General features: G+C 36.0%; 1 protein-coding gene across 2 annotated transcripts in view; it reads left to right on the forward strand.

Moving 5' to 3' along the window:
- LOC117206887 (SET domain-containing protein SmydA-8-like) overlaps positions 1–14,932 on the forward strand; it is a 47,175-nt gene extending 32,243 nt beyond the window's left edge. The window contains exons 5-7 of one of the 2 annotated variants that reach the window (XM_033446588.1): positions 1,156–1,508; positions 8,469–8,569; positions 14,228–14,932. In XM_033446588.1, the coding sequence (XP_033302479.1) occupies positions 1,156–1,508; positions 8,469–8,569; positions 14,228–14,371 (598 nt within the window). In that variant the 3' untranslated portion in view covers positions 14,372–14,932. The remainder of the gene's footprint in view (positions 1–1,155; positions 1,509–8,468; positions 8,570–14,227) is intronic. The other variant, XM_033446587.1, reaches the window with a different exon arrangement.
- The last annotated feature ends 701 nt before the right edge of the window (positions 14,933–15,633 follow it).

Here is a 15,633-nt window from a genome sequence, read left to right on the forward strand (position 1 = left end):
TTATTCAATGAAAATAATATCAACAATAATAGTGAAACAATAAATACAATAGTACTAATATAATAAACTAAAATGACAAGTATTTGAATGATTATGATATAATATTGAAAGTTTGAACACGAAAGTTTATAATATTCTGAAACGTTTTCAATATGTACGATAATTAAGATGCTTAAAATCTATCTTATTAATTAAATTGACTGCACATGTGCAGGCTAGACCGACGAGCTTTGTAGATAAAGCTCAAACGCAGTAAACCCAGTAAGTTTTATTGAGCAACACCGTTACAAAGAAGCTCTGCTCCTCGCTAGATCATTAGACGTAGAATGAACTTTAAATCAACATTAGGTTTAGCTCAGAGCGTGTCCTTGAACTAAAATTGTTCCTTCGCTGGCTAATTTAATCAAGTTGATCTTGAGAGCTCTACACAGACAGATAAAACCGGATCAGGTAAATTCTAGGGTTTCGGTGATTAAGCTCTTCGCGAGCTCATTAAACTTAAAGCGAACCAACCGACTGTGAGTCTCTTGGTTTCTCAAAGATCTAATCTCTAAGTTGGTTCTTGAAGCCATTAATCGAGGAACTGAATCGAACTACCAGCCCTCTATTTATGCTTGATAGTCGTGATTATGTGGTGCACTCACGTGGATGCGCAGTGTCTGGCCTCGAATATATTTTGTTGCTAATTTTTTACAAAAAAATATAAAAAAACGAACGCTAGCTTATATCAATAATAATCGTGATTAAACCTAAAGAAAAATACATCATTTAAACTAAAATACAATTTTTTATAAATAAAAATAAAAATAACATAAAGTAGTCATTTTTACGTTGATGATCCAGGAGTGAGGGTGTTACTCACTCCGTTACCTAGTACTTTTAAACTAACTCTAAACTGTGGCTTATTTGGAATATGTTGCGAAGAGGCTGATGTCAATAGAATGTCAGATACTTGTAAATAAGAAAAGTTAATTTTACAACAAAAGAGTTGCTTTCAGAATCCATGATAATTACACATTCTCTTGAAAAGTACTATGAGCTTTTAAAGTCTTAAACTCTTTCTCTTTAACACAAAAATACCACGAAAAGTTGGGGAACATTATTTTTCAAATTATTTGTATGCAAGAATGATTTGATCTGTTTACTTCTTTCCAGGAATTGTCCAGGATACATATTACCCAAAACATTTTTTGAACAGGAACAGGATTATATATGCAAAATTTGTGAATCAATTGTTCCTTATGTGGAAATTGAAAAAATGTTAGAAGATATTGGTATATACCTTTCAACTATCAAGAAAAATGACATTATTGCATGTAAAGAATTTATAAGTCGTTACGAAAGTACCCTCCACCCAAATCATTTTTACAATATTGATGTAACGATTGCTCTGGCTCAATTGATTGGACAACAAACTGGAGGATTAGCAGCAGTTGAAACAGATCTTCTCATCGAGAAAATAGAATTATGCAAAAAACTGGATAAATTGCTCAAGACACTCGTTCCTGGTAATGTATTTTATTTAAGAAATGATAACTAACGACAATTATTCCATATTACCTTTACTCATTTCTGACGAATTCAACGAGTCCTATGTTTTAAAACTGGCTGATTAACTTTACCACAGATACGCAAAATACTCAAATACAAATACATGATGGTAGGATTTCAAGGAATTCCTGGGAACGTTTTGTTATTTAATTTGTTTACTCGATTAACATTTTCTGATGCCACCGTTGTTATTGTTATAGGCATGTGATGGAGGGATCAGGGTATTTTTTAACAAATTATAATGTATTTAATACAATCGTATACCTGTCCGTCCAACATTTTCACAGAAACCCTCGTATTTCTTTACTTTTTCTTCTGGGTACGTATTGCGCATTGCCTGAAGCAGTTGAGAATTTCTCTTTTTTTCAAAAAATGTAAATATTCGTAGAAACTGCACAGCCTAGAAAGTACCAAATTCTTGTTGATTAGGCGTCAGGGATCCCCGGGGGATGAGGGTAATTGTACAATTTCCAATTCGTCGTTCTCCACTCTCTCCTCCTCGGGTACCGTGATCATGAGCGCGCGCATAACCTAGAGTTACTTTCGAACTAACTCTTTTAACTTCCTAGCTAGGCCGAAGTTTAACCGAGTACATCATGTCATTTCCCCTCATTTTTAGCCATTCCTTCTCTCAGCACTACGAAACTCTTCTAGGTGTAGTGTACTTCTCTATTTCAAAGTTTTCAAAATATGCCTTTTCTTGATCAGTTCTTTCCCACCCATCTCAATCTCCCGTGTCCACCAGTATATAATGTTTTAGCCTTTAGCTTTGTTCTCTTTCTCCCATGGTTTAGCTACATGTCTTGACCGTAGCTACTTTTTTTGGTTACCGCATAGAATTTTCGAGTACAAAGTATTAATATTTCCTTTAATCCTTTCCCTCCATAAATAATTAATAAATAATAGCACGTCATTGAGTTCATCTACGCCGTTTTTCCCAGTGGCTTTCGGATTTCACATTGGGTTCTCCTAGTTTGAACCTCCCGGACTTTACGTCAAGGACCGCAAGTGACTTCACTCTAGTGACACCCTACTTATATATTCATCCTCATCCGCAATCAATAATCCTGTGGCTCCCTGGCCTTTTTTTCACGAGGAGGGCAAAATGCATGCATACCCAGTGACCCGCGTCACTGAGTTAAGGGGGACTCAGCAGGTGGAACGCCATACCCACTAAAAACCCCTCGTCTGACCGCTCTTCTTAACGTACAGGTACCAACCCCGGAAGCGCCTTTCAGCATTCTTCAGGATTAACCCTAGCATGTACCCCTCATTCGTTACATCTTTTCAATTATTTCCATTTCTATTGGCTCTTGTTCGTCTTTTTTCTATATCCATCTTCTGCTTTCGTCTCCCCATAATAATTCTTTCGTAGAATGCCTGGAACTTAGTCCAGTTGTCATCTTGATTACCTCTTCAATAATATTTTCCGTCGTTAATGGCGTGCCGACATGGCTCCCCAATTTGGTCCTGCCGAAGATCCACCTACGGCAGTGTAACAACGCATGCTCCGTGTCCTCCCTTCTGTGTCGCAATCCCAGCATCTGGAATGAACCTCTATGCTGGTCGTCCTATGGTACACGTTGAATATCCCGTGTCCGGTCAATAGTTGTATCGTCCAATGATCAATATTTTTTCTTACACTTCTTGAAAGTACAAGCGTCTCCTCTTAGTTACTTCGTCCAATTGTCATTTCTATAAGAGCTCCATTCTTCCCTCCACTTGTCGTCTATACGTTCTTTCGCTGCCCTCATGCTTTCCACGAAATTTGAGGCAATTCCTGCTCTAGGCCGACTCTCACAATGTTCTTGTTGGTAATTCTCCTTTACTTCATACATCTTGGCCCGGAGTTCCGCTTTGTAGTAAATCGGCATTGTGCCCGCCAATACGCACGGCGCTGCATGCGATACAGTGCTGTGGGCCGTAGACGATCTTATGAATGCGCTTCCCCTTTCTGGTTCTGTTCGTATCGGGGGTCAGGTAGCTACTTTGATCCATCTCACTATCCTGACCCAACTTCCTCCTTAGTGCTGTCCTTCATTCCGATTAGTCTAATCGAAGCCTCCTCTAATCTCCTCTCCGTGTCACTCTCCAATAGCGCTTGATCCCTGGTCGCTTTTACCGCGTGAGAGGTGGCCCTGGGACTGACCATCCTCTCGTCGTTGTTCACCCAGTCGTGTGATGACCGTCAGAGCGAGACTGAAGAAGCACTATCCGCAACACCGACGGAGCCTGGGGGCTCCGAAATCCCCTGAGCCGTAACTTTCTTCCTTCTCGTGTGGCTCCCTGACCTAGAATCAGGTACGTTCTCATATCCGCTAGCACACCGCAGCATCATTCCATAGAATGTCCTCGCTGGTCTCTCGCGTTGCTCGGAGCCTCGGCTCGGAAGAATTAAAAATAATGTTATGTACAAAGTAATGTTATTTTATTTTTAAGATTCTGAGATCATAAATGTTTTCTTAGATGGGACTCTATATTTCTCTATATATCAATTGACCTGATGCTCCCTCCTCCATACAAAAGTGTTAATGTAGTATTTTTATTTAGAAATGCTTAGTTTAAGAGGTATTTCAATTTTAATATCATCAAATTCAGTGTGAAAAATGAAGAAAATATAAACACGGTGCTATTTTATACCCTACCTTGTCTGTCATACGTAAACTACATTTGTATACTACGTTGTACACCAAGTAATTTTGGGCCTAAAATGCTTTAATCCTGTTTTATACAGGAAAAAGATATATAAAAATGAAATATATATATATATATATATATATATATATATATATATATATATGTTGGGTTCACATTATGATTAGGGTTAGGGGCGTGCAACGAATCTTCATTTGGATTACACATTGTCGTTATGCAATAGAGAAGACATTGACTAGTGCAAATACGATTATTACAGAATTTGACAAGTAATGTGACCGTGGTAATTAGATACTCGAGAAGCTAATGACAATGATCCTAGGTTCAATAACGAATCCGCGGTCAACGGGATAACAGAATGCGCTTTCTTCCAAAGCCCAAGTCGTACTCGACTTGCTTGGCTATGGTACAAGTATTACTAAACTAACTCTTTGTTAAAACGTGGAATGTCCATCGAACGTAAAGCCGCTAAGTAACTCGCTAATACGACATCACGAAGATGACTTTCCGCCACGATGATGCTGCAGAGGAAAACTATGATGGGGTGTGTCCAAGGACACGAGATCATCGGATTCGTCGAGGATAGCCTTCGTTCAGAAAGTGAGGGAAAGTGACGTTGTTGTTAATTGGTCAATTTCAATGTTGGTAGTTAAAGAAAATTTCCCCTATCTTCCCGTAGTTGGGACAAAGACTGTTTGTCTGTTTGAAGGATTTTAGGTAATTAGATCGTTATGTTTATAACGGCCCTCAGGCTAGCTGAACATGTACTGTGGAGATGCATCGACATCTAGTAATCATCTCGCCCGAAAAATAGGGTCTGTGTGTGGTAAGCCACGGGACAGAAACCGTTGGAATGTTTACTGTCGCGTGCTGCTACAACTATTTCTTTTAAAGAGAGCTATAGAACTACTCCATACCTCTGTTAGGTAAAAACGTTCATCCTTTGACCGCGGCTACGTTCGGTGACTGGTTGTCGCCTCGAGCCCAAGCTCACTATCATAAATCTCGAACAAATACAATCGGATTGAATGACGACAATTGCTTAATTACGGCTATGGTAGAATCTAGATTAAAGTGTTAAGGGACTTTCCCAAAATTCCAAAGGGAAGGATCCGGTGTCCTTTCATCTCCGACATATATATAGTTCCATCATTAAAAAATTGCGTTGACTTGGAAATTTCATAAAAATGTTCATTTAGCTTGTTACGTCGTGCGACATTCTACCTAGACCAGGCCACACACCGCTGACAGGATGGCAACCAGATGTCCGCACGCCTTCACTGCGTATCTTCAATAGTCTTAAGAGCCGATCATAAATCTTAGGAATTTCTAATGTTTATTATGGAATGTTTTATGGAATGTTTATTACGGAAAGATAGAAGAAGTTCGTTTTTCTCATGTACGATGTTTCACACTAGCAACTTTGTCTCCGGGGCGGTTAACACCCTTCCTCCACCCTTCCACACCAATTCAGAAAATTAACCAATTACCAGAGAAGTCCTTCCCTCACTCTCCCAACAAGAACTTGGTCTTAACAAATCAGCTTTTCTCGCATCATTAGACCCACCCATCGCAAGTGTCCTCCGCTGCATCATCGTTACCGAAAGTCAGTCTTCATACATTTTTTGAACCTTCAACATCTAAGCGTGCGTCGCGTACAACACCTTGTTATTCTAGCTATCAATCGAATTAATTGTACATTTCTAGTTAAGAAGTTGTTGGAATAAACATTAATTATATCTATTAATTCAGTGTAAAGTCAATTCAACCACCCCTATTATCGCAACAGAAATCAGGAGATCGATCATTTCGTGGCGTCGATTATCCAATCTTAACGGGAATTTACGACTCCCGTTGACGTGCTTTCTCGCGATCGCGTCTCCCCGCGAATGGTCGAAACATTGAATAACATTGTCCTAAGAATCTTTTTCATAGGATCTTTAATAGCGGAGATATCCAAGTGCTCTCATTTAAATGCCGTATCTTGTACAGAATGCAATTATATTTAAAAATGGTGATTACTTGCAAAAGTTTGCATTAACGACAAATAATTTAGAAATTTTCGATCATCACCAATTTCGAACCAGTAATAACCGATTTCCATGAAATGTTTTTCAAGGTCGACATTTTAGACTATTTCATTATACATATGTACAACCGTCACTCGGCTTTAGTTTCCAAGATATTATGTCATATACTGCTTCTGACAGGATGTGTTTCGCACTACACACACAGTTCTAGTATTGTTTACTTGCATGTTTTCGTATCTATATTATAACAAGTTATTAAATTTGTTGTTTGTTTATGGTTTAATTGGTCGCATTTTTATGTAACCTTATCAAATTATTTCATGGAGAGTTGAAACAGGAAGATTTATTCTAGGCCGTCTATGGCAGAATCAAATAAAGAAATCTAATAACTTGTTACTTTGCGAGGAATGACGGAAAGGAAGACAAAAGGAAAACGCCATGAAACGAACGCATCGCGTGTGTGTTAAATGAATGAATGTGCAATAAAACAAATTCATTCCTGTTTCAGATGTATAAGAGAAAAGAGCGGTGTACATTAATACTTCTAGCTATTTTGTTACATACAAAATTGTTATTATGTTACATATAATTTTTATATTTAATAAAACGTTACAGATTATTACTTTAACAGTTACAACTATTAGATATGCCTGTAACGCAAGAGTAAAATAAGTTTAGATTCGTATTAAGCTTTAGGTACTGCCGTTAATATTGAGAATATTTCAGCCACAATATTGACAATAAGCGAATATTCGATTATCAAAATTATACTGGCGTCTAAACAGAAACTCAACTAAGTAGCCAATATAATTTGCAAGTTCCATACCGTGGAATAATCGCTATGATTTCCTGCCACATACATTGTATATTTTCTGTATGTGCATTACTGTTTTGATTACTATCTGAAATGTAGAGTGTCACAGACCAATAACATACATGTGTAAACAGCAAAATATCACATATAGTATCGAATACGTTTTTACGAGTAACTTGAAAACTAAAGCCGTACTGCAGATATATATGTATGTCGGAGATAAAAGGACATCAGGACCTATCTTTTGGAATTTTTGGGAAGATTGCCAATACTGTAGTTTAGACCTTTCATTATAGCGGTACTTGAATAATAAAACTTAGAAGTAGTTGTTTATGATTTAATCCGATCATGTGTGCCCGAGAATTATGACAATAGGCTTGGGCTCGAAGTGATACAACGGGTCGCTGAACGTAGCCACGGTCACGGGATGGACGTTTTTATCTAACAGAGGTATGGAGTAATTGTATAGCTCTCCTTAAAAATATAATTGACCCGAGGGGTACAGAGAGGTACGGAGAGGAGTATATAGATGTAGTTCGATTTGGACTGAAGAAGTTAGTGGAGTTCTACTTGTGGACGAGTAAGTGGAATTACACTTGAATTGTGGGCCAGTGAGTTCAGTTCGACTTGGACTTTGGAAGAAAGCACATTGTCTAACCCGTTGACCGTGAATTTGTTATTGAGCCTAAGATCATTGCTATTGGCATCTCGAGTATATAATTATCAGGGTTACTTGTCAAATTCTGTAATAATCATATTTGCACTAGTCAATGTCTTCTCTATTGCATAACAACAATGTGTAATCCAACTGAAGATTCGTTACACATCCCTAACCCTTATGATAACTCGACATGTATATAGGGAAAAATTGCTCAGAACGTTGACCTTGATGACATATTTCAAGGTCAGTGAAATCGACAAGTTTGTCCGCGTTGTAAATAATTACCAATAATCCTTGTATAGAAGATATGTTGATATTATGATATTACTACTAATATTTCTTCCTTTGCAATTTGATATGATAGGTACAAATATCACTGCATATCACTTATAGGGATACATGATAGGTGTATATAAGCGAAAACAATAAACATGCAATTGATAAACTTTTACAAATTTATCAGAAAGCAAAGCTGTAACGAAAAAACATTATCTTTAATTTTAATTCTATTTTTATTTCAAATATAACTGTAGTATGCTTTCTTAAAAATCGTCAATTGCATAAAACAATAAAAATTGGCAATTTCAAAAATTGATACAGTTGCCTAGGTATGTATGTGCGAAATAAGCACGATCCTATCTGCAATCAAATCAATTAGTACGCTTATTTACGTCATGCTTTACTTTGCGATTTCATTGTATCTCATCCACATGGTACGGATAATAATAGTAGGCATAATTTGAGGTCTTTGTTTCAGCTGAAAATCGAATTCGAGGTCTGATTCTTTTCGAATTACATGCAGCCCACGCAGACCTTAGTAGGAGGCATACAGAAATGGAGATTTTAGTGCCATTATTGGTAAGATGAAATATCAAATTTAACACGTACTTAAATAATACTACATATTTAAATAATAATATGTATAACACAAACACAAAAAATTACCATCTTTGATAAAATTACAATACAGATGCCTGGTTAGAAATTTTAATGGGGTATTTTTAATTTCTTCATTAATATGAACAATGGAAAAACACAATGAGCTTGAAAGAGATAAAGACCATCTAGAAAAAGGGGACAAAAGTCAAGAGCTTTAAAAAGTTAATAATTTATGAGGACGTATTGTAATTTAAATGTAACTTCTTTATTATGATATGTGCATTATGATATGGTATGTGTAGTTTATGAAATATTGATTTCGATGAAAAGCATGCAAATTGTACTCTTACGCCGATGAGGTGTAATTGCGAAAAAAGTCGTAAAACTCCCTTTTTACAACAGTTTTATCTGGGTCTGTAGTGAAAATTTAAATAATACGTTTACTGCCACGTGCATGCTGAATATTTCGCTAAAATCGATTGATACAGAAAAAAGTGATAGGCATTAGAAAAATGTAAGAATCATTAGATTTGTTACAATTACAGGTCAAAAATTGTGACAATTTTTCACAATTTTTTTCATTGTTTCTAACTCGTAGCAACATTAATCGATTTCGATGGAAATGTAGTCACGATTACGATTAGCTTCTGCAAAATCGGAGTCTATCGTCAAAATTTAAAGACTTTACACTGTTTCCGGACCTAGGACATGTGCTGCTTAGCACACAACAGACCACAGATCGGAAACACCACGAACAGCCGCGTCTCCAAGTCCACCTCCCAGTGACAGACGAACACATAACCAATGACGCCGACGATCGACGACTCCGTTGATGACCGAACATATCAGACCAATAGCATCCGAATTATTATCCAATGATCTAGTCATCACAGCGTAGATTAACGTTTTGAATGATAAACAGCAACCAATCCGTTGTCGAGCGTTGCTGGACATCGGATCTAGTATGAATTTCATTACCGAGGAATTAGCAAAATCGCTAAAGATAAGGCAAAACAGTCTTAATAAACTCTCAAGATTAGAAATGTTATGGAACTATGTTCTTGGTAAAATAAATTTCTCTAATTTTAAAAATTCTTTGTAGAAATGATTCACACAAGATATGACTTTATAAACACAAAAATACCGCTATACATCCTTCCTTGTCTTTCATACGTTAAATTTTATAAATTAAAGCTAAACTACCTATTAAATTATGTAAGAGTTTTTCGACATAAATAAGTTAATATCTTTTTATGGGAAATAATAAGATAGATCGATTAATGTATTAAAAGATATATGGTTGACCTTAAAACCTATCCCGCTACTGGAACAATAATTTCAGTTAAACAAAACATTCTGTATACGTATATACAATTTTCTTCTCTACAACTTGTACAAGATAAGCTGCTGCCCATGTATCGTTCGATTCGAAAATTCCTGTACAGTCCGCTACTTAGATTGACCTACTTGTTGAGAAACGTTAAGTTGGTATAATCGTTAGTTCCTACAAGCTAAGTTGGTACGACTCCTAACGACGCTCTTTTGTCTTAGGAGTCGACCATGTGTTAATTATCTGAGTGTATCCGGTGTGTTCAGACGTTTTGTACGAGGTGGTGAAATATAGAAAGTAAAATTCAATCTGTGTGAATCTATTAAATATCAACCCCAAAACTATATTTAATAACACTACTTTCGTTCATGTAAAGAGGTTTGTTCGCGCACAGGGATGTTTCAGCTAGTTTCTAACTGACAATAACTAAAAAACAAAGAAAACGCAATTTTTTATTCTTGATTTTCATCTTACTTTAGCTTCAAGAATCACTTTAAATTTTGTTACAACTGTAGCCAAACACCCTTTTTAAATATATAATATTATATAGAACATCCGTTTATATATAGTGCTATGTACAATAGGATAATCTTTATATCTTTACTTCCAAATTACGTTGTCACACCATCTAAAATTACTACATTTGAGAAAATAACATTTATAAAATTTAAGTTAATGTTTTCATATTCTTTACTTCACGTTAATTTTCGGCATATTCGTGTCCTCTCATTCTACATATATTTCATATATATTTTAATAAGTAATTTGTAAACATTTTTTTAATAAAATAAATATTTATGGGTATTTTGACAGAAACGTAAAAGTACACTTACTTAAATAATACAAGTATGTATTTGTTGAATATTGATGTTATCGAGGAGGAAGTCCGACGAAATTGTGTTCAAATAATTCGTAAAACAATTGTTAAGCAACGAAAAATAAAACACTAACTCTTGTCCGTAACCTGGCGATCATACCACCAACATGGCTAATGAGAGAAAGTAAAGTGACATTCCAGTACGAGATCTTGTTACAAAATTATATTCAGAAGGTAAATCCTTTCTTAAAGTGTGGAAAGTGGTCGGTAGAACTCACTCTAAATATACAAAAATTCATAAAGAAATGTCCGAAGAAGAACACGAAGAATTTCTGTCCGAGAACAAATGTGCGAAATATATGGAAAGAAATCTCCATTGAAACATGTTTAGTTTTATAGCGGACTGTATAAAGGTTGGAGTCTATGCTGAGAAGAACACATAGGTTTGTGCGAGAAGAGCAAAATGATTCACGATCCTGGTCGAATCGAATGAATTTTATTCGGAACACAACGCCATTGGTAACACGATGTGATGGGTGCGACTATTTACATATGATATAATGATATTGTTCGCATAACTTATAATAAATGCACACGTTGCGGAACGCTAAATTCTTTGCATAAAGAACGCAATTACCGATCACGGGAAGATACAAATGGTAGAAAGGGACTTCGGTAATCGTAACACTTTTCTTGTCTTAACTTTGGTCGTTCTTGTTTCTATTCTTTTCGGTAATATCCTATAATTAAGTAATTATAGTTTTAACGCGAGCGGTAAGGGACTGGAGCGTTTATAACTACCCATGATGTCATCATCGACGACAAATCAATGTCTGAGAAAAGAAAGGATATTAAGAAAAGAGGAGTATAGTCGCAGAAAAGTACAGAAAAAACTATGGTAATTATTTACAGAAGGTTACACCTTATCGATTTCGGTGACCTTGAGATATGTTGTCGTTCTAAACAACTTTTCCGTATATATTACCGTCGCTCGGTCTTAAGTTTAGAGATATTCACAAAAAAAATCAATTAAAATTTGATTTCGATTACAATAATCTCGGTTTTTCTTAAAATTCTTCATCGTCTATGTCGCTTCATTCTTATTCCCCTTTTTCGGCATACTTTTCATTTCTCTCATTTCTGAATGTCACATTTCATTCCGGATCGTATTAAGATTTATTCTATAGTTACATCAAACGTAATCCCCGACCAAAATTTATTTAACCGCCGAGCCGTGAAAAATCTTTTGCTTGAAAACTTTTCAACATGGAGTATGTCTGTGTTTCTTGCTACTGCATGTCTTGCAAATATAATTGGCAAGGCTTTATATAAAGGTAGTAACCACTGACATGAAAATGCGGACTCATTCTTCTTAAAGCGCCGAAATGTAATTTCCAGTTACCGCTTCTTTCAGCCTCATTGAAGTGCTTTATTATTGTAATCATATCGAAATATTGTATCCATAATTTAGTTGTCATTTCATTTTCAAGTTTTAAGATAACATGAAAATTTTGAGACAACATTCTGAAAATCTGTATCTGTGATGTTATCTTGCGGACCGCTTGTTGCAAGTTATCAACTAAAGAGCGACTAACGCTCAAGGTGGAGGAGGTTTAATAAATCGAGTGTTAGTGTAATTTGGCACTTTATTTGCACTTGTTGTATTAAAGTAAAGTTTGATGTTCCGAACACGACGGTTGTAATGTTTTGTTGAGAGTGAAGTATTTCACCCACACGGTACGACGCTCTGTTGACTGTCCTAGTATGTCGCTGATTCCCCCCATCAGCCGTTGGGTCTCCTCCATCCATCATGCCTTCCCGACCGGGGGTTTTCCCTGGAGTTTCTTCCTGACCTCTGAATCATCAGACTTAGAGCTCGGGGAGGACAGGTAGTTCGAAATTTCCCAAAGAAGGGATAGGTGCTATCCGAGCCATAAACGGACGGCCACTCAAAATCTCAAATGCCGTTTCAAAGATCATGTAAAGTTTTCGAAAACCTTGATTTCATCGTCTGTAATTTGAAAAGAAGCTAAAATAATTTCTGATAAGGCTAAGTATGTGGCCTATTACTGCTCTTATAAACATGAATATGTAGCGGCACATGAGTCATAGGACGATTCGAATCGGGAGTGACTCATATTGTTGTGCCTTATAGTATCAACGCTGTTTTAATTTGCGAGATTTAAGAATAAACAAACTCCGGGCAAAAACATTATCGCCGTTATGAATAATTGTCAACTGAAACCACATATGATCTTCTGTAAATCCACCGGACAATATAAATAGACGGACATCCTCTCTAGGAAAAGGAGTCTTTAGAGCGAATCAGTATAGCGAAGAATATAGCGAGCAGCATAGCGAGTCATACGATAGAATCAAGTGAGCGACGGTTACAACCGACATACACTATCTCTGTACTTGTACCTAAAATGATTTTAATATAATTAACTATTACATTTTTACCACTTATCTCTTTAATAAACTAACACGTTAATACGACCTCAAATACTTAAAATTTTATCCAAGTTGACTGCCGTACGTTGCAAAGTTCATTACAAAAAGTTGTATAGTATTCAATTGTTCGAAGATATTTGTCTACTTATTCGACTATTTCGTAACGAATGTAATAAGTGTAGAATATTGTACTTATTAATCATTTTGAAGATACTGTCGTCGCAGAGCAATTTTCTATAAAAATTTGGAGTATAACAACTTGTAAGTACTATTTTTATAAACAAAATAACTGATAAATAATTGATCATTTTTAAGATCATGGATCCGCACGTGAAAAATTACGTTATCTGCGATAAGTTGTTGACTCGTGGATTCTGAAAACTACTAGTCAAAAATAGTCAATAAGGAATTTTTTATAATATTACTAATCAGTAGATTCAACACCATTAGTCTTTGTTAAATATATAGTATATTTGTATTGTACGTGCGAGGGAGAGAGAACGTAGAGCGAAAACACAAACAAGTATGTATCCCCTCCCTAGTATTAGAATACTAGAATATTAGAATATTCACATAACTCTGCTCGCCGCGTGGGCTACTCGCCAGAGGCCTATGGCACGAGATTTCACATTGCACTTCTCTCTTTTTTCTCAACGGAGTCCTAGGCCATCATGCAACACTATCATACATACTATGGAGGGGATACATATTATACTTGTGTATCGTTTCTCTCTACGTTTCCTCACTCTACACGTACAATACAAATATACCATATATTCAACATATTTAATCTACAAAACACATTTTTTGTATTGTCTTCGGTCGCCCTTGTTTCTATTCCTTTCGATAATATACGCGTGTTCTAATGGTAATTATAGTTCTAACGCGAGCGGTAAGGGGCTGAAGCATTTTTTACATAATACGATAATTATACAATATTAACAGACAATTATATAAACTGTGAACAAAAATTTCTGCCATCATTTATTTGCACTTTACATTAACAAATATTTGACGGTTTGTTTTTTTTTTGCAGCAGGAGTCAAAGAAGTATTTAGTTGATGGCTATCAATTGCTGAAGTATGAACCAAAAATTCTACCGGAAGGAAAAATAGCTCAACATGCAGAACAAAATTTCCACGAAATAAATAAGCTCTTAAAACGATTCACTGTAACATAAACTTTATCAGTACGTAGTTTGCTCAGTAAGTTCTACGTTTGGGAGTAAATATTAAACGAAAAACAAAACTGTACATATACATAGCCTTCGTAAGCAAACAAACATATTGAAATAAAATTGTTAAAAAAATTTTAATAAGTACGATTACAAGCGGTAGTTATCATGTATTAGCATTCTTTGATTGAGGGGTTCATTTTTAGCGCATGTTAGAAAAATTAACACATGGAATCAATGATATAATTTATATTCCTGTTCTCTTAATTTGGTAGGTGATTTTAAAAACTTCTAACGAATCACCAATCTTACTTCTTCTGGAAGGGATACGGCGATAGAATAAATTCTCCATACGCTTTGTGTTTTGCCGGTAGCGAAAAATACTGAAAAAATACCGAATGTACAACAGAGAGGGATACAGTAGGGGTACAATACAGTACAGGGCGGGAACAATAGAAAAAGATTAAAAGTTTACGTATCAGGGAATATCACCGTTGCAACGGCAAACCTTCTTTCTTTTCGGTTCCCTGCGAAAAAAGATTTTGATACTGACGAACCTTTTCCGACGAAAGCGAGATCGAACATGATACAATTTGACTAATATTTATTTATCTAATTAATAATTCGTTCTTTCTATCATTGTTTCTGGTAAATTCAAAAGTAATTTCAATAAATAAATAAATTCAACAATATCATTATTATAAAATAATAATTTACTATTTTGTGTACAATTTATATAATTCATATTTAATTTATTATTTATTAATAATTTACTAATACTATTAATGAAATAGTAAAATAATATACATGTCGGAGAAACGTCAGGAATAGGGTTGTGGGCGTTTGATAAATCTTCATTGGAATTGGCCATCGTTGGGTTATAATGAAGGTACGGTCTGTTAATACAAGTATGGATACTACCGACTCGACAATCAACCGCGGCGGTTGGACACTCGCGATACTAGTGATGTTGGTCTTAGGTTCAATAACGAAGCCGCGGTCAATGGGATGATAGATATACGTGCTCACAAAAATCTAAGTCGGACTCTTTGCGAAAACGTGGAATATCCACCGAGCGTACAGACACAAAGTAACTCGCTAATACGACCTCACGGAGAATGACTCTCCGTCGCGATGATGCTGCAGAGGAAAGCTATGATGGGGTGTGTCTGAGGACACGAGATCATTGGATTCGTCGAGGATAGCCTTCGTTCAGAAGGTGAGGGAATTTGGCGTTGCTGCTAATTGGTCAATCTCCATATCGGTGG

Source organism: Bombus bifarius, unplaced genomic scaffold, assembly GCF_011952205.1.
Source record: "Bombus bifarius isolate JDL3187 unplaced genomic scaffold, Bbif_JDL3187 scf7180000008010, whole genome shotgun sequence".
Taxonomy (NCBI): domain Eukaryota; kingdom Metazoa; phylum Arthropoda; class Insecta; order Hymenoptera; family Apidae; genus Bombus; species Bombus bifarius.